Here is a 24,092-nt window from a genome sequence, read left to right as displayed (position 1 = left end):
AATAGTTAAAGAATTTTATAAAAAAAATTATTTGTAGTTCATGTAGGCAGAACAGAGCCGGTAGCATTTGATATAGGAAATCAAAATTAATATAACAAGATATATTATTAAAAATTTTATTTATTTAAAATAAAAATATCATACTATTTTATATTTAAATATCAAGTAAAAAAAATTAAAATGTTTTATAGGGTCCGACCTACTTGCCTCCCTGGTTTCGCCCCTGCATTTAGCACCATTACACATGAAAATAAAAAACAAATCCTGCACTTGAGGTCTTGACCCAGTAGTTGAAGGGACTTGTTCCCTTCCTCTGCATCCTGGGTTCAAATCTTATCGTGCACGCTTGTCACCTCCCGCGGTGCCTTACATGCTCACTGAGTTTGTAGGATGTTCAGTGAGTCGTGAAATTAGTCGTGGTGCGCACAAGCTGGCCTGGACACCCACGTAAATCAAAAAAAAAAAAAAAAAACAAATCCTATAATTCTCCATCAGAACCACGACAAAGCTAGGGACTAAAAAAAATTACTTGATGGAAGGATGGACCTCGTAGGGATTTTTTTGAAGTGTTTTTAACTTTTAGGTATCTCAGTAGAAAACAAAACTTCTCTATGGACTAAGATGAAAATTATTTATAGTGAGTGACTAACTTGCCAAGGAAAACGTCTTATTTAGTGTACCCCGGAAGCCCTTGAGCGAGGCCAGTCTCACAAGCGAACCCAAAGAAAAGAAAAGAGAAATGCTGAGCCTTGGCACGGTTAGTTTCCCTCCAAAGCCCATATGTTTAATCCCAGAATCAAGCTTCCCCGCCATCCAAATCCGCCACAAATGTCCCATTTCAGTTCTCGCACCCTCCATCAAAATGACACGGTCATCTGTAGTAACGATGGAGAAGAGAGAAGAAGAATTGAAGGTAATAAGGGCTAAGACCACTGAGAAATTAACGAAGAGGTTATTAATCTTAAAGGTGAACTCTTGATGCTTCGCCTTCAGAAATCTACACGCAATGAGTTTAAGTCCAGTGAGTTTCGCCGTATGCGCAAAATGGTATCTTTCTTTCTCCTTATCCATTGTTTTTTGTCTTATCTTTCTTGCTTGTTAGTTAAAATCATGATATATCTGTTCCGTGTTCGCTTTATTTAATCTGAAATGCCTGAAATTTTGTTTATTTTGATTATCATGTTGATTTCTTAATTGTTTCTTGTATAAGGTATGAGTGAATTGGAATCAGTAATGGCAACAAGAATGCTTAAGAGGAAGGAAATGAGATTTTTTAGTTTTTGGATATTTCAGTTTCTTCTTTGTTTGGGGGTGGGGGTGGGGGGGCACTAGGCTCCCTGGTCGCATTGTATTTGTAATTAGAAATCAGGACTGCAGTGCTTGTGGATGCTCGTTGCAATTCATTTACTAGTGGGTGATTGATATGAGAGGCTTTTTACTTTTGATGTGAACCCCTGTGCTTAATAATCGCTGTACAACTTGAGTTTTAAGGCTTAAATGATGATTGGAGTGATCAATGAGGTCATATGATGAAATCGGATAACTTGATTCCACTTTTTGATGTTTATGGCTCTGCATTTGTGAAAAGAGGAAGTTTGATATACCTTACTGTGGAGCCAGGAACATGTGAATGATGCCTTTTAGTGTTTTTTTAGACCTTCCTCGCAATTTTTTTCGCTATTTCAATAGACAATGAAGCTCAGAAGTTTTGGTAGACACATAAAATACAAGGCTCCTGCTTTCTCATATACAAGACCCACCTTATTGTTTTATATGTTTCCTCCTGCTTGCTAGGTCAAATTGGTTTGATCAATAATTGGAGAATGTTTATTCTGGGTATCTGGAGTTGCTAAAGGCAACAAGAATGCTTAAGAGGAAGAGAATGTGGTTTTTGAGTTTTTTGAGACATTTTAAGCCTTTCTTTGTGGAGGGACTAGGAAATTTCACTGTAGTGCATGGTAATAATTTAAAAGTGTCATGTATGAAATATTTTCTATTTGGACTGATGTTCTGGATGTTAGTTACAATTTAATAAACAGGGAATTTTCTGAAAAAGAAAAGTAAAGGATTTAGATTTTAGAATGTAGGTGGGAGTCTTGGTTTTTGAGGTGAATGCCTGTATGTTTCATTTGTATTTTGTAGAAATGTCAATGGATAGCTTGAGTGTGACTTCTATGGTGGATTTTAGCTATCCAGTTATCTTGTCAAGGTTAACTAGCAGAATTTTAGTCAGAGCAATTGTCGAGCCTTGGTTCCAATTTGGATATTATCAATCTATTTTACTCACTGATGTTCTTGGCTCAGCATTATGAAATAGAAGAATTGCAATGCATATTCATGTGTATCCATGACATATGGAACGCATCCTTTTGTTTTATATCACCTTCTGACATTTCATATATTTGATAAAGGATAAAGCATTAAATTTTTGTAGATGCATGAAATACGAACACTTGTTGTTTTTCTCTCACGCTTTTCTTCTGTTTGATATCCAGGCATATATTCTTAAAAACATATGCCGAGTGTATGCATGACCTAACACAATGGCTTTGTATGTCCTCAATAGTAAATTTTCTTGCAGCGGAATTCTTATGTAAATGATTTAAGTTGGAAACTTCGGTTTCATTTGGTTATAGATCTATTTCCATTATCATCGAAGTCCTTTTTGTTTCAAGTGTTGGGGTTGCAGTATGCTGGATTTTGGTAGTATACTGTTACCTTCGTCGCAACATGGAATAATGCTTTTGTAAATGCTGTTATTTTTGCCATGCCTGCCATCTAGTAATCAGGCAACTTCTTTGAAACAATGAGAATAGTAAGATCTTTGCTATTCGAATGAATTATCATGGCAATTGGTCAAATATTTCTGCAGGGCACCTTAAACTATCTGAGTCCAATCCTTATATCTGTACCCCTACAAAAGGAGAAATGTTCTAGTTATTGACTGTTTGGCACTTGGATGGACATCCAAGTGGTCGCTAGCACAAGTCCTTGCAATATATGTTGGACTGAAAGGCAGAAGCTTATTGTATCACTTATTTCACGTCCTTGATAATATGTTGATAGGATGAGGCTCCTGAATGTGTTATGGGATGAGAGCGTTTAAGGAATATTTTAAGGCATGTCCATGACATGCAACAATACAATATGGACTTATGGAGTGAGAACTACACCCTGCAATTTGTGTAGCTATTCTGCTACCGAGTTTCATTGGTTGCATGCCCACTGAATCATAAATGGCTCAAACAATACATCCCTAATTACTGCAGAACAGTGAAATAGGTCTGACTGACTGCAAATGGCTGGGATAAGGCTGCGATAACTTCATGTGCTCCTTGGAATAACTTCATAAATGGCCCACAGGACTGACTAATGGCAGGATGATGCCTCTAAGTGTTTACTTTAACTTAAGTGTTTTGATTGGCAGTCTTATTTATTTACTATATGGAATGAAGTTGGAACCGTACATATTACGGTCATGACACTAGCATTCAATAAATCCTCTTACAGTGCTTTAGAGTGAATTCCCCCCACCCAGAAGATATGTTTATATGATATATGCCTTGTTAAGGACTAGTTTGTGTAGTCAAGCGGCAAGCTAGTTAGAGATATGCCTGAATGCTACCTTCACTTGTAACTAGGATTAGATAAAGTGCCTGCTGTATATTGGTTCCTCTTTCCCATATTTTACTTTAATACCTTTTCTCCATGTTAACACGTTCAAGGTTCATTTGACTTGTTGAGCCTTTGACTTTGAAGAATGATGAGCCTTTTCGCTGTGAAGTTTGTTGTTAATGCTACATCTTACATATGGGAGTAGGCTAAAGTAGTACGCTCCCTAGGGGGTGTTCCATGGATCACAGATTGCTCGCATGGTTAAGCGGGAAAGAGAGATAGAGGAAGGTGTCGGCAACAGGCTGTCAAGAAAGCTGGACAGGCAATGGAAGAGAAGCATTGTTGTTAGACCACCTCCGTCTTTGAAGAAATTGCAAGAGGAAGAGGCAGCTGCAGAAGCTGAGAAATCTGCTTGAGCCAAATTCGATATATAATTCCTCAATGAATATGGTGTACTTTCATGACATAGGAGCACTCTCCGTAACTGATTGCTTAATTTTGTTGATAGTTCTGTTCCTTCTCTTGTTTCGTTCACCCTCTGTATTGTCCTAGACTTCGCCTTTTTTTCATTAGCAAAGCACTGATCAGTTTAGTAGCCAGCTTGAATATGATTGGAGCCGCCAAGTTCTACTCATCCATGAAAATTTAAATCCAGTAATTTTTGCAGGCTTTGCTCAAGGAATTTTTATTTTATTGTTTTTCTTTTATATGAAAATTGAGAATGATGTAAAGGCTAAATGAACATTATTATTATTATTATTTACCTTCTTTGCAGTAAAAAATAAACGGGTATAAACAGGGATTCACACTCACACTCACACATGTTATGGTGCTAGTGGTGGAAGCTAAAATCAAATCTAGAGGGTATTTTCCAACTCAAAATTAAACAATGAAGTAGGTAGTTTCTTAATAACAAGGTGGTTTTTTTTTTTGTTTTTCTTTTTTAATATAAATGTTAATGATTTTTTTTATTGTCTCTGATTATTGTTGACTATATAGGTTGCCTGTTCTTTATTGGGAGTCAAATTTAATTTTTTTTTTAACTTAATAAAATGATGTCAAGCGCTATTAATGTGTTTTAAAGCTTAACAAGTTTTTTTTTTTTGTAACCCGGGGTGTCCGGGCCAGTTTGCATGCACCACAACTAATCTCCGGGCTCACTGAACATCCTGCAAGTCCAGTGAGCATGTAAGGCACCACGAGAATAACAGGCGTACACAAATGAGGCTTGAACCCTGGTGTAAAGAAAAGAAACAAGTTCCTTCAACCACTATACCATAACATGTGTAAAGCTTAACAAGTTTTTGATCCTCAAGTTGTAGACTTTGCTGGGTCTTATAAAATGATTTAATTTACTTATATGATAAAAAAAAATAATAATAATAGTAAATGTATCAATGTCAATTTTTATTAATATTTTATATTTTTTTATTCAAATTATAAGATTGTAATTATTATATAAAAAAAAATAAAAATTTTAATTCTTAACCATTAAATATTAAAAGATAAAATTAAAAAAAATTAGATGTTTTCTTTTTCTCCATCTCTTGAACTTGATATTACGATGTATTAACCAAAGACTAGCGATCCTCGTCAAGCCCAAAAGAAAACTAGAGAATGTGTCTTGTTAATATTGTTTTATCCCTAAACGCTGCAGTTTCATTCTCCTTCATTTCATTTCACTCCTCCCGCTCTGTTTCATTCCCTTCTCCACCTTCCACCAGCACAAACAACCATGGAAGAGGAATCGCCGCCGCTGCAGTCAGATCTCCCAAGTCCAAACCCAGCCAGTTCCATTGACGCCACGCTACAAAAAAAGCACCAAGCAATGCTAGACCGTCTCTCCAATCGCCACCAATCCCGCCAAAAAACCGCTACCACCTCCACCACCATTGATTCCACGGCCTCCTTCCTCTCCACTTTCACAGAATCCAAACGCTCAATCGAATCTCAACTCAAAAACTCGCCTAACACACCAGATCCTACTCTCCTAAAATCTCACCTCGCTAATATCTCCTCCTCCATCTCCTCCCTCGAAAAACTCGTCGCCGAAAGCTCCTACTTTCTCCCTTCTTACGAACTCCGCTCATCTCTCAAATGCATCGAGAATTTAAAACAATCTCTAGAGAATTTGAATTCTCAAATTCTCCCCAAGAAGAAATTCTCCTTCAAAAACAAATCCACTAGTAAACCAAGTCCCGGTAATTCAAATACAAATCCAATCCCACCAAATCCATATCACATACCTCAATCAATTCGCGATTCACCTGGAATTCGAAACAAAGAAAACCAAACTTTAAGCAAAAATTTCAAGAATTTTAAAGAGATTGGGGAGTTTACGCTATCGGATTTGGATTCATGTGAAGTGAGATTGATCGGCTGCATTAACGCATTATTTGTTAACAGATTGAGGAATTGTAGGGTTTATACGGGACCTGTGATTGGTTCAATTTTGTTAGAGGAAGTCGAGAACTGCGTGTTCGTGTTAGCATCGCATCAGATAAGGATACATTATGCGAAAAGTTGTGATTTTTATTTGAGAGTGAGGAGTAGACCGATAATTGAAGATTGTGGAGGTGTGAGGTTTGCGCCGTATTGTTTGAGCTATGTGGGCATTGAGGAGGATTTGACGAAAGCAGGGTTGGAAGAGGAGAAAGAAAATTGGGGAAATGTGGATGATTTCAAGTGGTTGAGAGCAGTGAAATCACCGAATTGGTCAGTTTTGGAGGAAAGTGAAAGGATTGGCTGTGTGGAGATTGAGGATTCGGGAAGCACTGAAGCTGAAATGGAGATTGAGGGGGTTTAGGGAGCGGAATTTCAATAGTTTGTTATGCTAGTTCTGACTTCAGGTAATATGATTTTTTGGAATTCTGCTATGTATTCTTTGTGGGTTGATTGTATTTCAGATGCCAAGTGTCATGGAATTTTCAATGAAAAGTGGGAAATGATGTTATGCTGCTATTTGATTATTGTTGTCCCAATGATTTTTTATTTTGTTATTTGTTATCATGGATTTATGTGTTTTAGTTACTCTTGTTATTGGATTTTGAATCAAGAGTGGAAATGGTAGTGTTGGTAGCGCTTGTTTTTGTTGTTATGCACTGGATTCTTGGGTTTGGAGCATTTACTTAATGAAGCTGTAAATGTTTGCTTGTACGTATTGATTGTTGCTTCTCATTTTTTTCTATTATAATTTGCTTCATGAATGAGGGCATATGTTAATTGTGATACTGTGAATAAGGTTTAGTGAAAAATGTAGGCAGGGTAGTGCATCATGGAACTTCTCTCTCCTGAAATTAGAAACTCTGGTCTGTTCAATTTACCATTGATACTTGTAAAGATCGCCTAACAGATGCTCATTTTTACCTTGGAGTCTATGTGGATTAGTGAGAGGGCCATAGGCCTGAATACATTTGGAGTAAAAACTTGTATAACATCATCCATAATAATTATAAGTTTTTTGAGAAGTTAATCGACAAAAGAGGCATGTCACAAATGATTTAAAAAGAAGTTCATGGGCATCTATATATATTTAAAGATTTGCCGAACGGCTTCTAATATTGCTTTAGTGCTTTGGTGCTGAAACACACCAGCAAAGAAATGAAAGACATCATGTCAGGAGTGGCAGCAAAAACTTTAGATCTATTGTTCTTGGAATCTTTACCCATTAGAAAGATCTTGGTGTGCCTCTTCTTAAGGCTATCAGAATTAAACTTCCAAGGGGTGAAATTAAAAACAGTAATTGTATTGTTTTAGAACTATTTTCTTAATCCTTATTGATTGTTATGAAATTTGATGTTAGTCCTTTTTTATTTTGTTAATCCATCATGGCATCTTGTTAAATTGACCACTCCTAAACATAGTCGCAGGTACTAGTTTTCTGGTAGGTTTATAGTTTTTGATGAATATCATTTTGGTTTCTTCCATCATGGACTCAGTATCTCTTCTAATAACACCCCCCCCCCCCCCATTTTTTTTGCAATCCCCAAACCTACTTAAGGAGCTTTGCATTAACTGCATACTGAGACAATGGAAAGCAGATTTGAGTCTTATTATGTGATTGGTAACAGGAGTAGCTATTATTGAACTTCTGATAAAGTGAATTTGTGGTTTGGTTTGCCCAATGCCATGTCTAATGGCTTCTGTCAATCTAGTGGCTTAATAGATTGCCGTTCCTCCTATAGTGTTAACTAGTCCTCAACCTCTTGCTGCATTGCTGAAAATTTTCTGCCAGTTAAATGGAAGAGCTTGGCTTTGTGTTGCAAGTTTTATTTCCATTCTGGCTGCAATGATTGTATTACAGTCTCTATTGCTACGTGGGGAATCTGTTTGATGGTATTGGTACCCTGTACTTCCATATTGCTGTTTCTTGTGTACTTTCTATTCTAGTTACTTCTGTATTCTACAAGTGGTTTTCTTCTGATACTGCCGCAATTATATATATGAATTTATCTGCTGCCTTTTCAGTTAGTTCTGCTCTATGACAACAGTTGTTTAATACAATTGCAGGCGGAGGGTTTATCTATTGAATATTATTGCTCTGTGACATGTTTTCTGGATTGTGGTCAAGTTTGCTGTTTAGCATGGTCAGTTTCAAGGATCAGGTTGTTCTCTGGATGTTTAAATCCTTGAAATACCTGCTGAATGTGAGTTGCTGGCATGGCCTACTGGCTGTCCTCATAGTTTTCTGGTTGGATGCTGATATTTCGCTGGGTGAGGACCTGGTCTGACAAGTTATTGTGGGATATATGCCTACTACAGCATTATTGAAGCTAAAAAATTCAGTTTGTAAGCTACTTCTCTATTGCTGTTGACTTGGATGTGTTCTGTGGATCGTTTCTATTCTTCTATTGATGCTACATCTTTTGCTGGCACCTTAATAATGCTTCCAAAACTCATTCCAATGATTGCTTGTAGTCCAATGATGATTCAAGTGTTGCTGTTTCTGCAGATGGGATTTACTTGCATGTACAGTGATGTTGGGTGGGTCAACTTATACTTTTGTTGTTCTGTTGTTTTAGTATGAGTATTTGGTAGCACTTTTGTTTCTTTTTGCAAAGTTTTTGTTAAACAAGGCTATGACATGGGATTTTCAGGGATGCTATGCTTGTAGTGGTTCATTTAGTTTTGTACTTTTGTTAATGAAATCCCACTTTTTGCTGTCTAAGAAAATCATAGACCAATCATCTCTTTTTTTGTAGGCATATTGATTTAGAAGTGTGAACTATCATCAATCATTCTTTTTGAGATTTATTTTAAAGACATCATGGCTGTTCTTGAGCTCAGGTACCCTTCTGCTTATTTTTTCCTTCATGGACTGGTGGCTATTGACTGTGGTTAATAAGCAGAAGCAGGTTGAATAATCATTACCTATATATTTTACAAGGACTATTTGGGGCCCCTTTGACAACTATACCTGTTTTGACTTTATGCCTTGACTTAATTGCTGGCATTTGGCCTTATTGATGGGATCTTGCCAGTTTTACCATAACTATTCCAATTCCAATTTTTATTGTTACCTGAAGCCAAGTTGATGTGCATCATGGGAATTATAATCCATCTCGTAAAGCTGAATCTAATATGCAAGAGGATTCATATGGTCCAATGACAAGAGCGAGAGCGAAACAACTACAACGGGCCTTGACGAATCAAATTGCAATGATTGAAGCTGCGTCGGAGTTAAAAATTAACAATCAGTTTGAAATTGGTTCAAGGGTGCTTAGTTGCCTACAATTGGAACTTGGAGATGGGAAAAGCCCTTAATGGTTCTTTTCATGCTGGGCTACTTGTATTTGGATTGATAATGCAAGTGAAGGAATTGATGCTGTTTACGGTCAGAACAGTAGATGGATTTGAACCCGAATTTGAAGTCATCCAATGCATGTGAAAACAAGATTTATGTAGGTAAAATTCAAGTTCAGAACGTGATCTTTCTATATTGTCCAACCATGATTGCATTGGACTTTTGTGTCAAAAGTTATGGCTGTTTTAAATTTAGTCTGCATATGTTTTAGAAATGTCAAAAAAAAACGTCTGTTAGTTAAATTTGTCTACTTGCTTTATTAAAAGTCTAGTTTTTAGGCTTGACTTCTGTCATGTTGAATTCACCTAACTTTGGAGGGATGTTCCAAAGATAAATATGTATCAGAATATGAAGAAAACACTTTTGGCCAAGATTTGAAAACTTAATTCAGAGAATTAAGAGTTGTTCTTCCAAATTCGTTTTGTGAAGAACCCTACCTGACTTATCACTCTTCAATCACAAAGAGTGTGGCGTCGAAATCCTAGATTGATCTTTGTGGCGTCCAGATCGACTTATCAAAGTATCATTCTAGTTTATCTCCATCTTATTTACCTTAAATCACTACAATCCAGCCTAAATACCAAAAGAAAGACAACACAACCAGACCCATCCTTCATCCATTTTCATTATAATCATTGTTGCCGATTTTCAAATCATTCACGGCACATCATCTGGTATCAGAGCATCAGTTGCGATCTAAGACAGGAGCCAAAAACAAGAAGAAGAAGAAGAAGAAAGGTTTGCTGGAATTAAGGTTGACAGACTTAACTATGGCTGGAGATAAAGAAGATTTGCCAAGAGGGTTAAGTTTGGAACATGCACAGGTCATGGGCTTACAACGATCTCATGCTGAGATTCGGGATGAGATGACTGGAATTCGTGAACAGTTGAATACCCTTATGCAAAGGATGCAAAGAAATAATTTGCAACCCCAACCGAGGCAAGCACTTAGAGTGCCACGAAATGATATTATAGAAGCTGACGAAGATCCAAATGGGGATGATGAGGCTGATGATAGGGTCAGACCAAGAAGGCAGAATGATAATCCTCCTAATGGTCTCAAACTTAAGATTCCACCGTTTAGAGGAAGTAGTTCACCTGAGGAATACTTGGAGTGGATTCAGAAGGTTGAAAAGGTGTTTGAATGGTATGAATATTCTGAAGAAAGGAAGTGCAAGGTGGCAGCACTTGAGTTTACAGATTATGCTCTTTTATGGTGGGAAAACGTAAAGATTCAGAGGAGAAGGGATGAAGAGGAGGAGATTGCAACATGGGCAACTATGAAAAGAGTGATGAAGAAGAGATTTGTTCCTGATTACTATAAACAGGAGCTATACATCAGACTTCAAACTTTGCGACAGGGATCTTTGACTGTGGAAGAGTATGTGAAAGAGTTTGAGCTGCTGCTGATTCGATGTGAATTGATGGAACCTCAAGAGCAAACAATAGCTAGATTTCTTGGAGGGTTGAGGAAGGATATAGCTAATGTTGTTGAGTTACAGCCATACATCTTCCTTGAGGATGTTATAAAGCTTGCAACCCGAGTAGAAAGGCAGCAGAGACGAGGAGGTGTCCGAACTGGTGGAACTACGTCAAGCGCGACAAGGGCTGTTTCTACGCCTACACAAACATGGAGCACACCTACACGAGATGAGAAGGTGGAGTTTAGCAAGGGGAATACCAGTTCTGATTCTTTGAAGGGAAAGGAGAAGGTGACAGAACCTCAACACCCTAGGAGGTCTCGGGACATTAAGTGCTTCAAGTGCTTGGGACATGGGCATATTGCTTCTGAATGTCCAAATAAAAGGGTGATGATTTTGCATGGGGATCATGGAGAGCTGATTAGTGGAGATGAGGTTGAAACTGAAGACGAAGATGAGGTACAAGTGGCTGAACAAGAAGAGGATTTCGAACCAGTGAAGGGAGATTTGTTGGTTGTTCAACGGGTTCTGAATGCACAAATTGACGTTAGTGATGAGCAACGCGAGAACATCTTTCATACTCGATGTCAGATTCGAGATAAGGTGTGCGGGATGATCATTGATAATGGAAGTTGCACTAATGTTGCGTCAACTACCTTGGTGGAGAAATTGGGTTTAAATACCCTTCCACATCCCAGACCCTATAGTTTGCGATGGCTGAATGAGAATGGGGAGATTCGGGTGACAAAGCAAGTTCGTGTACCTTTTTCCATTAAAACCTATCATGACGAGGTTTTATGTGATGTTGCACCAATGTCAGCTAGCCATTTGTTGCTGGGTCGTCCATGGCAGTTTGATAAGGATGTGACCTACAATGGACGAAAGAACACTTATTCTTTTATGCTGAATGGAAAGAAGGTGAACTTGTTACCACTGAGTTCTCAACAAGTTAGAGAGGATCAGTTACGAAGCCAACAAAAGGAGGTGACATCACGAAAGGGGCTGTTGTTAGCCAAAAAAGGAGACATCAAACAAGCATTAGCTGCAACAGGGATTGTTTTCATGGTCTGGGCAAAGCAACTACTACAAGTAGAAGGATTGGACTTACCAAGACAGATTAAGGAATTACTTGAAGAATTTAAAGATGTGTTTCCAGATGAATTACCTAAAGGATTACCACCTATTCGTGGTATTGAGCATCAAATTGATTTGGTGCCGGGAGCTTCACTTCCTAATAGACTAGCATACAGATGTAATCCAAAGGAAGCGAAAGAGATTCAAAGGCAGGACGGTGAGCTCTTAGAGAAGGGCTATGTGCGAGAACCACTTAGTCCATGTTCCGTACCTACTTTGCTTGTTCCGAAGAAAGATGGTACCATGAGGATGTGTATGGACAGCCGTGCTATCAACAAAATAACAGTTAAGTATCGATTTTCTATACCCAGACTTGATGATTTGCTTGATGAGTTGCATGGTGCTGTATTGTTTTCTAAAGTCGATTTTCAAATCGTACTTGGATTACCAAGAACACAACGTGGGAAAGATTTAATAATGGTGGTGGTTGATCGATTCTCCAAAATGTCCCATTTCATTCCTTGTATGAAAACTGACGATGCAGTACATGTTGCTGATTTGTTCTTTCAAGAGATTGTTCGTTTGCATAGAATTCCTAAAAGCATTGTCTCTGATCGTGATACAAAGTTCTTAAGCCACTTTTGGAAGACTCTTTGGAGGAAACTTGGAACAAAGTTACTTTTCAGTACGGCATGTCATCCACAAACTGAGGTAGTAAACCGAACTTTATCTTCTTTGTTACGAGCTGTTATACATAAGAATTTGACGAGTTGGGATACTTGTTTGCCGATTGTGGAGTTTGCATATAATCGTAGTGTGCATGGGGCTACAAAATTTTCACCATTTGAGGTTGTCTATGGCTTTAATCCTTGTGTTCCTATTGATCTTGTTCATATTCCAATTGATGAGAGGACATCTATGGATGGAATTAGAAAGGCAGAATTGATGAAGAAACTACATGAGCAGGTTCGATTACATATTGAGGAGAAAACAACAAAGTATGCTAAACAAGCTAACAAGGGGCGAAAGATGGTCAGGTTTGAACCTGGAGATCTTGTTTGGATTCATATTAGCAAGGGCAGATTTCCAAGCAAACGTAAGTCCAAGTTGATGCCAAGAGTTGACAGTCCATTTCGTATTATAGAGAAGGTGAATGACAATGCGTATAAGGTAGATCTTCCTGGTGATTACAACGTATCAGCTACTTTTAATGTGAAAGACTTATCTCCGTACTTGGATGATGATGACGATTCTGATTTGAGGACAAATCATTTTCAACCCGGGGCTGATGATGTGCATCATGGGAATTATAATCCATCTCGTAAAGCTGAATCTAATATGCAAGAGGATTCATATGGTCCAATGACAAGAGCGAGAGCGAAACAACTACAACGGGCCTTGACGAATCAAATTGCAATGATTGAAGCTGCGTCGGAGTTAAAAATTAACAATCAGTTTGAAATTGGTTCAAGGGTGCTTAGTTGCCTACAATTGGAACTTGGAGATGGGAAAAGCCCTTAATGGTTCTTTTCATGCTGGGCTACTTGTATTTGGATTGATAATGCAAGTGAAGGAATTGATGCTGTTTACGGTCAGAACAGTAGATGGATTTGAACCCGAATTTGAAGTCATCCAATGCATGTGAAAACAAGATTTATGTAGGTAAAATTCAAGTTCAGAACGTGATCTTTCTATATTGTCCAACCATGATTGCATTGGACTTTTGTGTCAAAAGTTATGGCTGTTTTAAATTTAGTCTGCATATGTTTTAGAAATGTCAAAAAAAACGTCTGTTAGTTAAATTTGTCTACTTGCTTTATTAAAAGTCTAGTTTTTAGGCTTGACTTCTGTCATGTTGAATTCACCTAACTTTGGAGGGATGTTCCAAAGATAAATATGTATCAGAATATGAAGAAAACACTTTTGGCCAAGATTTGAAAACTTAATTCAGAGAATTAAGAGTTGTTCTTCCAAATTCGTTTTGTGAAGAACCCTACCTGACTTATCACTCTTCAATCACAAAGAGTGTGGCGTCGAAATCCTAGATTGATCTTTGTGGCGTCCAGATCGACTTATCAAAGTATCATTCTAGTTTATCTCCATCTTATTTACCTTAAATCACTACAATCCAGCCTAAATACCAAAAGAAAGACAACACAACCAGACCCATCCTTCATCCATTTTCATTATAATCATTGTTGCCGATTTTCAAATCATTCACGGCACATCACAAGTGCTTTCCAGAGTTCAATTAATTAATAGCTGATAAGAATATATTCTCAATACCCAATCAAAGATTCTTTTGAATCTTGAAATTGGTGTCTGATGAAAGTTGTTCGGTAAGGGTCTTGTCAAATGTTCTGTGATTTCCCTCCTGGCGTTGTTAAAACGTGATTGGCATTTGGCAGCAGAAACCTACCTGCTCTGCAATTTCCACCATGCAGAAGTCTTCTATTTACTTCTATCCTGCATCTTTCGAAGGCATATCAGGAGACCTTTTTAGATTTTTCTACTTTCCAACAGTTTAATAGTTGTTATCCTGGACTGCGGTTATGACAAGAGCAATATTTGTTCACTATCCCTATAATTAGCAAACCCATGATTGGCGTACTAATTTCTTAATAGCAGTTCATATGAATGTGGTCCTGGCAGGTATCACTTTAAATGTCAGATTTTAGAAACATACTGCTTTCACATTTCAGGATTCCTGCGTGGGCCAAAACAAAGCAACTGCCATAATTGAATTTAAGTCACTAGAAAGTAGAGGTGTCATCCATAGTATATATCTTAGGATGCTTTAGTGGTAGCTGAGTAGCTCACATTATCCGTTTTTGGTTTTCTTTTTTTCTATATTCTATTCTCTTGCATCAACTCCTGTTATGTGATATTTAGTTCTGGGCATAAACTTTCTTTTTCAAGCTTTGACTTGGTTCTTTGGCTAGGTCCAATCTGGCTGTATGCTCGTGGATAGATCTTGATGATCCAATTCATTCAGTTCTCAACTACAACCATGTGACCTAGCTCTGCATGCATCGTTGTTTTAACCTGTTACTTGATTCTCGTATTCTATATCTAGGAACTAAGATATCCATGAGCAAGCCTGGATAATTCGATCCCCCTTCCTTCTTTTCTCTCTCGCTCTCTTGATCTTGTAGAGAGAACAAGTTTATTTTCAGGTTTTAAAGTTCATTTCCAATGTACTTGGATCATTTGTCGTGATCCCACTTCTGCATAGTGAATGGTGCAGTCTTGAGTGCCATGCAGAACGACAAGTATTCACAGGTTGATATCATTCTGAAGGTATGTATTTTCTAGTAACTATTAATTGCAAATATTTCTTTACAGACTTCAATTATTGAATTTTTATCTTTTTATCTTTTAATTTCCGAGAACCTTCTAGCTGGTTTACGTAATTTCAGTTCCTCCTGCATATTTCTCTTAGGACTGCTATATGCTCTTAAAAACACATTGATTGTTTTTTGCTTAAATGCACAGCATGCTTGTCTTGATTTTTGGTAGTTTCCATTGCCTTGTTGGCATGCTCTGAAAACTTTATTACCACTAATTTGTTGTTGTTGTTAGAAATAATATCCACTACTCAACGAAGATAGGCGCACGATGTTAATCCAATGATGGAAAAACCTACTTGGTGAGCAGAGTATCGTGTTTTTTAATTAAATCAAATGCATCATTAGCGGAACCTAGGGGTGTTCACGGTCCGGTTCGGTTCGGTTTTAACATAAAAATTCAACCGAACCGGAAAATATCATTTCTTGTTAATATAACCCGAACCGAACCGAAAACCGGTTCAAACCGAACCGATTTTGTTCGGGTCGGGTCGGTTTTTTAGCCTTAAAAACCAGAAAAACCGAAACTAATAAAATAAAATAAAACTTTTGGGGAAAAGGGAAGGGAAAGGGTGAGTGGGTTGGAAAAGTTTTGGGGAAAAGGGAAGGGGGAGGGTGAGTGGGGTGCAAAGGTTTTGGGGAAAAGGGAAGGGGGATGGTGATGGTGAGTGGGGTGCAAAGATTTTGGAGAAAAGGGAAGGGGGATGGTGAGTGGGGGCCGGCGGGTATTGGAGTGGGGGCCGGGTGCAAAGGTTTTATATTTTGTTTTAGATTCAATTAAACCGGTTCGGTTTAGTCCGGTTCAATCGGTTTAAGCTTTTTAAAACCGGAACCAAACCGAACCGGGTGGTTTTTTTAAATTTTTTAATCGGTTTATTCGGTTTTTTTATCGGTTCGGTTTTTTCGGTTAATTTTTTCTCGGTTTTCTCGGTTTAATCGGTTGATCGGTTTTTTTGAACACCCCTAGCGGAACCTGTTTAAGTTTTTGGACACACTATTGTTCAACGCTCAACAAGAGGTCCAATACACAGCTATGGAGGACAGCATTCTCCCTCCCATCCCTAAATGCTAAATCCCATCCCACCCCTCCCAATATCTTAATCTAAGACCTTTTAATGAACATCTAAAGTGTTAATTGTTAGGACTTTTGTGCACCCTAATTTCACTTATTATGTCTTTCGTATCCTCACATCATGTGCCAAGCTTACCAGCTAACTTTTAGATAGGGCTCATCTACTTAAGTGGTAGACTAGGATGAATCCACTTAAGCATGTTGGACCTTGAGGTTATTTTTGTGTGATGGAGTCAAGCTGGTTAGGTGCAGGTTGGTTCATCTTTATCTCATCTCCTTTGTAGGAATTGGATCCAGGGACGGGGGTTTGAGAAATGGAATCTAAGAGCCTTCTCAAGAAAGATCACCCGCAAACTGTACATGTTTGTCAGTGCTTGTGTGCAAAATTTTAGTCCTAGTTCAAATGCTATTTTGATTATGAGAAAACAATGGTAAAAACTTGTCTGATTAACCATTGCATTACATGATTTAGCTGAACAGAGTGATTAAGTTTAGGGGTTGCCTGATAATTGCCATAAAAAAAGTTTGCTTGTGTATTTTCCAAGAATAAGAAAAATTTTAATCATTAACTTAATACCCGACTCAATCAGTCAATTTTGAAACCTTCCAGCTTGAATTGTTATCCAACTCGAGTTTCAAATTAAACTGTGTAGAAATTGATTAAATACAACCTAGTTGACGTAATAAATAAAAGGATAGTCTAGATAATCAGTAAAAATATAATTCTGACTTAAAAAAAATAATTCAAGACTAGTTTTTTTAAAATATTGATATGCCAATATTTTTTATAAACACTAGCATGACAATATTTTAGATCTAATCGGTTGACTCGCCAAACTTGCCACTTGGATCCAAGTTGATTTAATAAGTTTGATTTTTTAAAGTAATTTTTTTTTTAAATTGATGATCGAAAGCAAAAAAAGATAAAGGACTAGAATTGACACCACAGTTTTTTTAAAAAGAAAAGAGCAACCATTTTTTCTTTGTTCAATTTAAGTCCATTTATTTTCAATCTCTTAAAAATAAAATTACTTTTTTGTTTTTGTGAAATCAAGTATCAACATGATGTCAGGATATTTTTTACGATCATAATAACTATATATAAAAAATCCAAACAAATCATTAATCTCAAATTCTAATGAACACAATTTCAAATAATAAAATTAAAAAGAAAAAAAATTAACATATAATGAAAGGCCTTGACATTTTTACTCTAATAATGAATAGTGAAATGCCAATACTTTGATCCTTAAAATTTTTAAGGATATATTTTTTTTAATTTCATATTTAAACATTGGGTTTTATTGAATTCTGAACGTTATAATTTATTTTGATTGTTTTATATGAAGTTATCTTAATTTTATAAATCGAGTCATGAATTTTGTTGGCTAGCCGTGCTGCATAAGGTCATTTTTTAATTATTGTTTTCAATTTAATTATTTAATAATGGATTGATTTCATAATTTATTTATTTATTTTTTATGGGGATATGATGGTTTTATTACCCGAGTTGCGAGTTAGCCCAATTGACTTGGATTTTTTAGCCTTTTTAATTGAATTTTTATTTAATCTTATCATTTAATATTAAATTGATCGAGAATTAAGTTTTATAATTTATTTCAGTTTGTTTTATATGAGGTTATCCTAACCTCATGCCTTGGTCACTAGTTTTGTTGGTTGTCTCGGGTTGACTTCGATGGTTTTTTATTTTATTTTATTTAAATTTCATCTTTCAACATTGAGTTGATTAAAAATTGAGTTTCATAATTTATTTTGATTTACTTTCTATGAAATTATCTCGATCTCATGACCTAGGTTTAACCGGTTAATCTAGGTTAACCCGACTCATTTTTTATAATTGAGTTTTTTTTTTTTAATTTCATTATTTAACGTTAGGTTTATTGAGAATTGAGTTTAATAATTTTTTTTGAGAATTATTTTCTATAAAGTTATCATGAACTCATGATCTATGTAGTAGATTTGACAGGTTAACTCGAGTTAATCCTAGTTGATTTAATATGTTGTTGTTTTTATATTTTTAAAAAAAATGTTTTGATTTTCTTAAGTCAAATTATAGTTTTATGATTCGTTTAGGTTTTTTTAGACCTATTAAATCGATCTCTAAAAAATTTATTTTTTTCTATTAAAAAATACATTAATAATGCATAAATATTATTTATATCTAAAAACATTTTGATTTAAACCACATCATAATGCGAACAATGATATAGTTTAATGACTAAAGCAAGTAAAGATAAGGGGAAAAAAAAACTCCCCCCCTCCAAAAAAAAAAAAGAAGCTAATGTCTATCTACTCTAAAATTTAAATGATGCTTGGTTGGTGAAGGTCGGTATATATTCTCCTCGAAATATCATAATATTGCACTCGTTAATCTAGCAAGATCAGAGATGAGAGAGAGAGAGAGAGAGAGATAGGGGACAGGGCTCACTGTGTTAGCTCAAATCATCAGAACAAAAACAAAGTCTAATTAAAAGATATTCAGTTCGCGAATCTAGTATTTTTAAGCATATAAAATCCCACCTGAACTAGGTCTGCTATACGGTACAGATACGTATTAAGGTTAACTGGATTTATAGATTAGGTTATGCATGCATGTTGCTTATATTCAAATTAGGGCTGATTTTTCTGCACACTAGTTGCTATATCTATTGTTTTTTTTTTTTTTTTTTATCTCTAATGTTTTTATTTATAAATTGCATATGTACTTATCAAGCAAAATTAATATATATACGAGAGAGATCCAATATATGTATGTAAAGTAAAATTAAAGTCAAATTAAATATCATATGAGCACCGGATTTCAAGGCTAGCTATCCTTGCAAAACAGGAGGAACAGGTAGGAATGTTTTTAAGGTCGAATCATATATTATTTGGCAACGTCTAAACGAGCAAAAGGAGACAAGTGCACGGAAGATGCTTAGCATAAAATACTTTTGTTGACAGTTTAGAATCATACAATGCAATATTACGCATGCCATACGCTTATGAACTCTCATATCGAAGAGAATATGGCATTTGTATATCAACTGCTTGCATGATTAAGATGGATTACAGGGAGACGTAACCAGGGCTAGGAACCCAGAAGACGAGTCTCGCATAAATGTTTACATATGACTTTGTTTCTGGTCAACAAACATGTCGCTGATATTATTATATATTGGCTCACCTGATTTTCCCTTTATGTGATTTTTTTTTAAAATTAAATGGAGAATATTGCTTTTCATTACTAGTGGGTTATTCTTTGTTTAATCCGTTGTGTTTGAATATACGTACTATGTTTACTATCGTATCTTGGGTTCAGAGGTTGGTTTTGCATACATAGAGCGTTCTGCTGTTTTTTTTCAAATGATTTTTTATTAGTTTCCCTTTAGTGCTCAAACATTTCCTGCTAATTCTTTGTTTCATAATTTCACATTTGTGTTTGTTTGTATGCTTAATCTATAACACGTTCGTTGATTATTTCTTACGAATTCTCTTAAGCTAAAGTATTCTTAGAGTCTCTGTTTGTGTCTTGGGTGGAAAATTACTATAACAAGGTTAAAGAACATCTGCTAACTAATCAACAGTCATTTCCCACACACACACACACACACACACACACACACACACACACACACCTTTAATGGATAGATATTCTATTACAAATAATCGATCGTACATTATGAAAAAAACCAATATGGGATGATCACACAACTACTAAGTTGTAAAGGCATATGCTCGAATCGATCCATAATTTGATGTCATTTTTTCAGGGTGTTCTCTGAACCTAATCTCCTTGTCAAAAGTTGATGGAAGCATACAATTAATCAGTCTATATAACTAGCTAAATGATTTTCCATGTATTCTATAAATTCTAGCTAGGTGATAATTAACATAATAATTAACCAAACTATCAGTCTCATTGTCTTTCACTGTCCTTAGCTGTATATATGATGTCATTGTCTATTGAAGTTAAGCCAACAAATTAAGACATGGTAGTTGATGAGCTAAAAACAATGATAAAGCTAGCATAGTACAAAATTGCTTCATTAAAATACTAGCTAACCTTTAAAAATTTCCCTATAAACAAAAATATTCTTCAAATTAAAGGGTTTTTCTTGGATGATATTGCTTATGATGAATCAATTAATATATCATATATACTCCTAACCCATAGTGCTGGCCATAACGGTTGAGAAAACAGATCAGTAGATGGATGCTAAATGACAGTAATTAAAACTAGCCAGGTGTGAATAAGAAGATTCGAGCAATTTTATTTGATTATAAATTCTATCATGTCAGGAGTTATATATTCTTAATTAATATAATCATGTAACTCCTGACATGATAAATGACACATATAGTAAAACATTTTGACGTGTAAATTATCATTGAAATGGTAAAGATGCGATGAAATTAGCACAGATTTCTCGTACCCCACATGAATTGTTTATGTTTTCTAGCAATTAGGGTTGTTAGGCCATGAATAATATAAAAGGGTTGAAGTTGGTGTTCGATGCATGCCCACAAATAGTATTCACGTGTACTGTACGTAATACAACTCTTTCTTATATATACGCAGCTGCTTCTTCTGTCCTTTCTGCTTGTTTTTCTTTAATCAAGTGCATATATATATAATGATGCTTAAAGTAACTGTCGTTGTCCATGGCAGAAGAAATAACCTCATTAGTCCAAGCTGCCAATTTATATTTCTTATCTCATTTATTTATGACCGGAGACAATTGAAAACCCCTTCAATTTGATCAATGATCTTTTTCTCTCTAACTAATACGGATGACTGTTCGAGTCTATAGGTTATCTAAGGAAGCTAGCCACATTTATTGTTACCGATGGCGGCTTTTGATGAAGCTGCAAGTGGCTCTTCCAGTCAATCTGCCTAGCTATATATCAAGCCAAATACCATGATTTGAGGATCTAGCTAGACGACCTCATCGAACCCAATTTATTTGATCTACGAGTGGGTACTGTTTGTTATCCAGCGCTTGATTTGAGTCTATTTGTTGGAGTTCTAAGACAATATGTATCACGAGTCCATAATCTTTCAGAACTGTTTATATATTATCTCAAAGAGAATGCGTGGAAAGAAAGAATGGTGCCTGAGCTGTTAAACAAAGACGATTTCTCTGAATCTCTCTCGACTATTCCAAGAACAATAAGGCACCCTTTATATTCTATAATTTTCTTATGCTAAGTGTGTGTGTGTAGCAGGGCTGCTTTTCTTTTGCATGGAAATGGAGCAAGAGCAAACCCTATACGTGGCATGGGGAAGCATAGAAAGTCCGAGTTTAGATGTGTTGGGTAGAAACTTAACAGAGCAAGCAATTGAGTTGTTTAGCTGACACAACTATGATGTTTTATAAATCGTAATTAAAAATAATTACTAACTTTAGGTGACATCACTACGTTCTAAATTCTATATTAAACCTGCTTCTTTAATTTCTATGCGAGGAGGGTGGTCCGCCCGACAAGGAACCCTAGTTGAAGAAGCAATCCCCCTCCCCTCCCTCTCTCTTTGTGAAAAAAAAAAAAAAAAAAAACCTTTAACAAGCTTTCGTGAGGGAGGTGGCAATGGGTTGTCTTTAATTTTCTCTCTTAAAATCTAATTAGATGGAGAATCTTTTTATTTCTTTTAGGAGTAATAAAATCCCTGCCGACAGAAATATACACGAGGCAAGTGAAGGAAAAAAGGAGAATCGAAAAGAAAATTTAATGAATTCTCACCTCTCGTCGTGTTGCTTTGACTCTATGTGGCCATTGATTTGATGCTTTTGTATTTGTTTAGTTTTTTCTTTTCATTTTATTTTAAGAGAACGTGTTTAGGTTAAAAGATATCGCTTAGTTGTGTAGTAGTATTCTTATACAGATTTTTTTTATTGTTTTTTGAGAAATTAATATTCAAACTTAAAAGAAACCTATATATTATATATTTTTCTCTTATTGCCACTTAAAATTGTGATTGTAGACACACAGTAATAAGGAGATTAAATTGTGAAATCTCAATAAAGATGCTATATATTTTAATTAATTTATTCAATCATACACCGAGAGCAAAGAAAAGCATATTTATTATATAAAATGCTTTTAATTTTGTTTTTTCTGCAGATCGGGAAGTTTTTTTGCCGAATTGTTTTCCATGAACATACTGAAACCAACAAGATTATCCTTGATTTATCCAGGAAGAGACAGCAGAAGAGCCTGCGGGTGTATATACCTGTTATGTCGCATGAAACTAAGTATTTCGAAGCCCTATGTACTCCTAGTTTTAAGCATTTTATTATGTTGTGTGTTATAAAAGGAAAGGCCGAGGAAGAAAAAAGGACGGAGGCATCGACAAATGCCATTGACGCATTCTCATGATCAGGGTTAAACTTAAAGGAGAACGTCTTTTAGGTTTCAAAGATGGTGGAAATTCAGTGTTTGCTGCACCAACTTCTCCTCTAACCAGCTCCCTCAATGGTCAAATCAATGGCTTATGTCCTTTTCATCATCACGACGTCCCTATCTCTCACGAGAGTAAGTTTTATGATTAAACCTAAGTATTTTGACAACCATTTATGCCTTCTGAACATTTGGTGATTCATTACATATGCTACTTTTGAATCTGAATCAAAGGTTCTACAATACAATCCTGACACGAGAAATAATTAATTAAACTCTAACAAATTACCAACCAAAGTAAATCTCAAGAGTTCAAGAAACAAACATATAAAATACACCTGATCAATGTGTGGATATCGCGCTTATCTGCAATATTGACGCCTGCATGTTCATATTCTACAGTGTTTCTATTCCAAATCAAATGGAGATCAGTGTGATTATGCATGGAATCCCCCAATCAGTCCCCACTACAAAGTTTTAGAAAACTGTCAAATGGAAGCGGATGTGGGGAGAAGGAGACAGAGAGAGGTGGCCTATTAGCAACGTGGTTGGTTAGAGTGCAGAATCATCAAGCACACGTGGAAAGAGACCTCACCATGTTTAAAGCTGGAGCAAGATCCCACGGGAGCTCTCATCTCAAAATATTCAAGACAATGAAGGACAAGACTAGCTAATGATCATATGGCCTACGTTGCATCAGGCACTTTTATTCTTTTTATTTGTTACTTTGATTCACTCATTAATTATATATAAAAAAATGCTATACATATTCACTAATTTTGTGCTTAATTATATATACATGCTGGGGACAGACATGATCAGTAAGAGATTTCAATGTCTTGGAAGGAGGATACTCAAGCTTTCCTACGTATCGATTTGTTGGGAACAAGGTTAAAAAATATATATATATATATATATATGTTAGGTTTGCATTTTACCTCGTTCCGTTCACTTCAAGTAAACTAGACTTAAAATCACGTTCTCCTTCTCACAGCGTGCTTCCTGAACTTTCCTTGAGTTACCTTCGAGCTGGCTTGTCTTTTGCTTTTTTAAGAAATTTAATTTTTTTTTATATTTTTTGAATTCTTTTTAATATGATAGTATCAAAAATAAATTTTAAAAAAATTACTTTAATGCATTTTAAAAAAATATATTTTAAAAAAAACTATTAACATAACTAATTAAAAACTATCTTTATAAGATCTACTGAAGTTGGATATGATAAAATTAAATAAATAAATCATCATAATATAAAAATACTATACGTAATGTTTCCTTTATATTTATGCGAGATCAGGTAAAAATACACACACTCTCTCTCTCAACAAACTCTTTCTCTCCATCTTTCAACAAACTCTTTC

General features: G+C 35.8%; 1 protein-coding gene across 6 annotated transcripts; it reads left to right on the top strand.

Annotated features, from left to right (window-relative positions):
• Positions 1-5,223: 5,223 nt before the first annotated feature.
• Positions 5,224-23,508, top strand: LOC118031511 (tubulin-folding cofactor C-like). 6 transcript variants are annotated; one of them, XR_004684540.2, is made up of 6 exons: positions 5,224-6,464; positions 8,125-8,403; positions 8,817-8,901; positions 14,856-15,213; positions 22,456-22,866; positions 23,134-23,508. XR_004684540.2 is itself a non-coding variant. In XM_035035952.2 (2 exons), exon 1 carries the CDS (start codon positions 5,351-5,353, stop codon positions 6,419-6,421), a length of 1,071 nt encoding a protein of 356 aa, XP_034891843.1. In that variant the 5' UTR covers positions 5,224-5,350; the 3' UTR covers positions 6,422-6,464; positions 8,125-8,787. The 6 variants fall into 6 exon arrangements, 1 of the variants encoding a protein (XP_034891843.1); XR_012169989.1 differs by lacking the exons at positions 22,456-22,866; positions 23,134-23,508 and adding exons at positions 15,496-15,562; positions 16,617-16,906; XR_012169990.1 differs by lacking the exons at positions 22,456-22,866; positions 23,134-23,508 and adding an exon at positions 16,617-16,906.
• The last annotated feature ends 584 nt before the right edge of the window (positions 23,509-24,092 follow it).

This window comes from Populus alba, chromosome 5, assembly GCF_005239225.2.
Source record: "Populus alba chromosome 5, ASM523922v2, whole genome shotgun sequence".
Taxonomy (NCBI): domain Eukaryota; kingdom Viridiplantae; phylum Streptophyta; class Magnoliopsida; order Malpighiales; family Salicaceae; genus Populus; species Populus alba.
This window is presented reverse-complemented; position numbering and strand designations above follow the sequence as displayed.

What these genes read in the sequence shown, in the direction of transcription:
- LOC118031511 (XM_035035952.2), top strand. Translation starts at nt 5,351, where the DNA reads ATGGAAGAGGAATCGCCGCCGCTGCAGTCAGATCTCCCAAGTCCAAAC.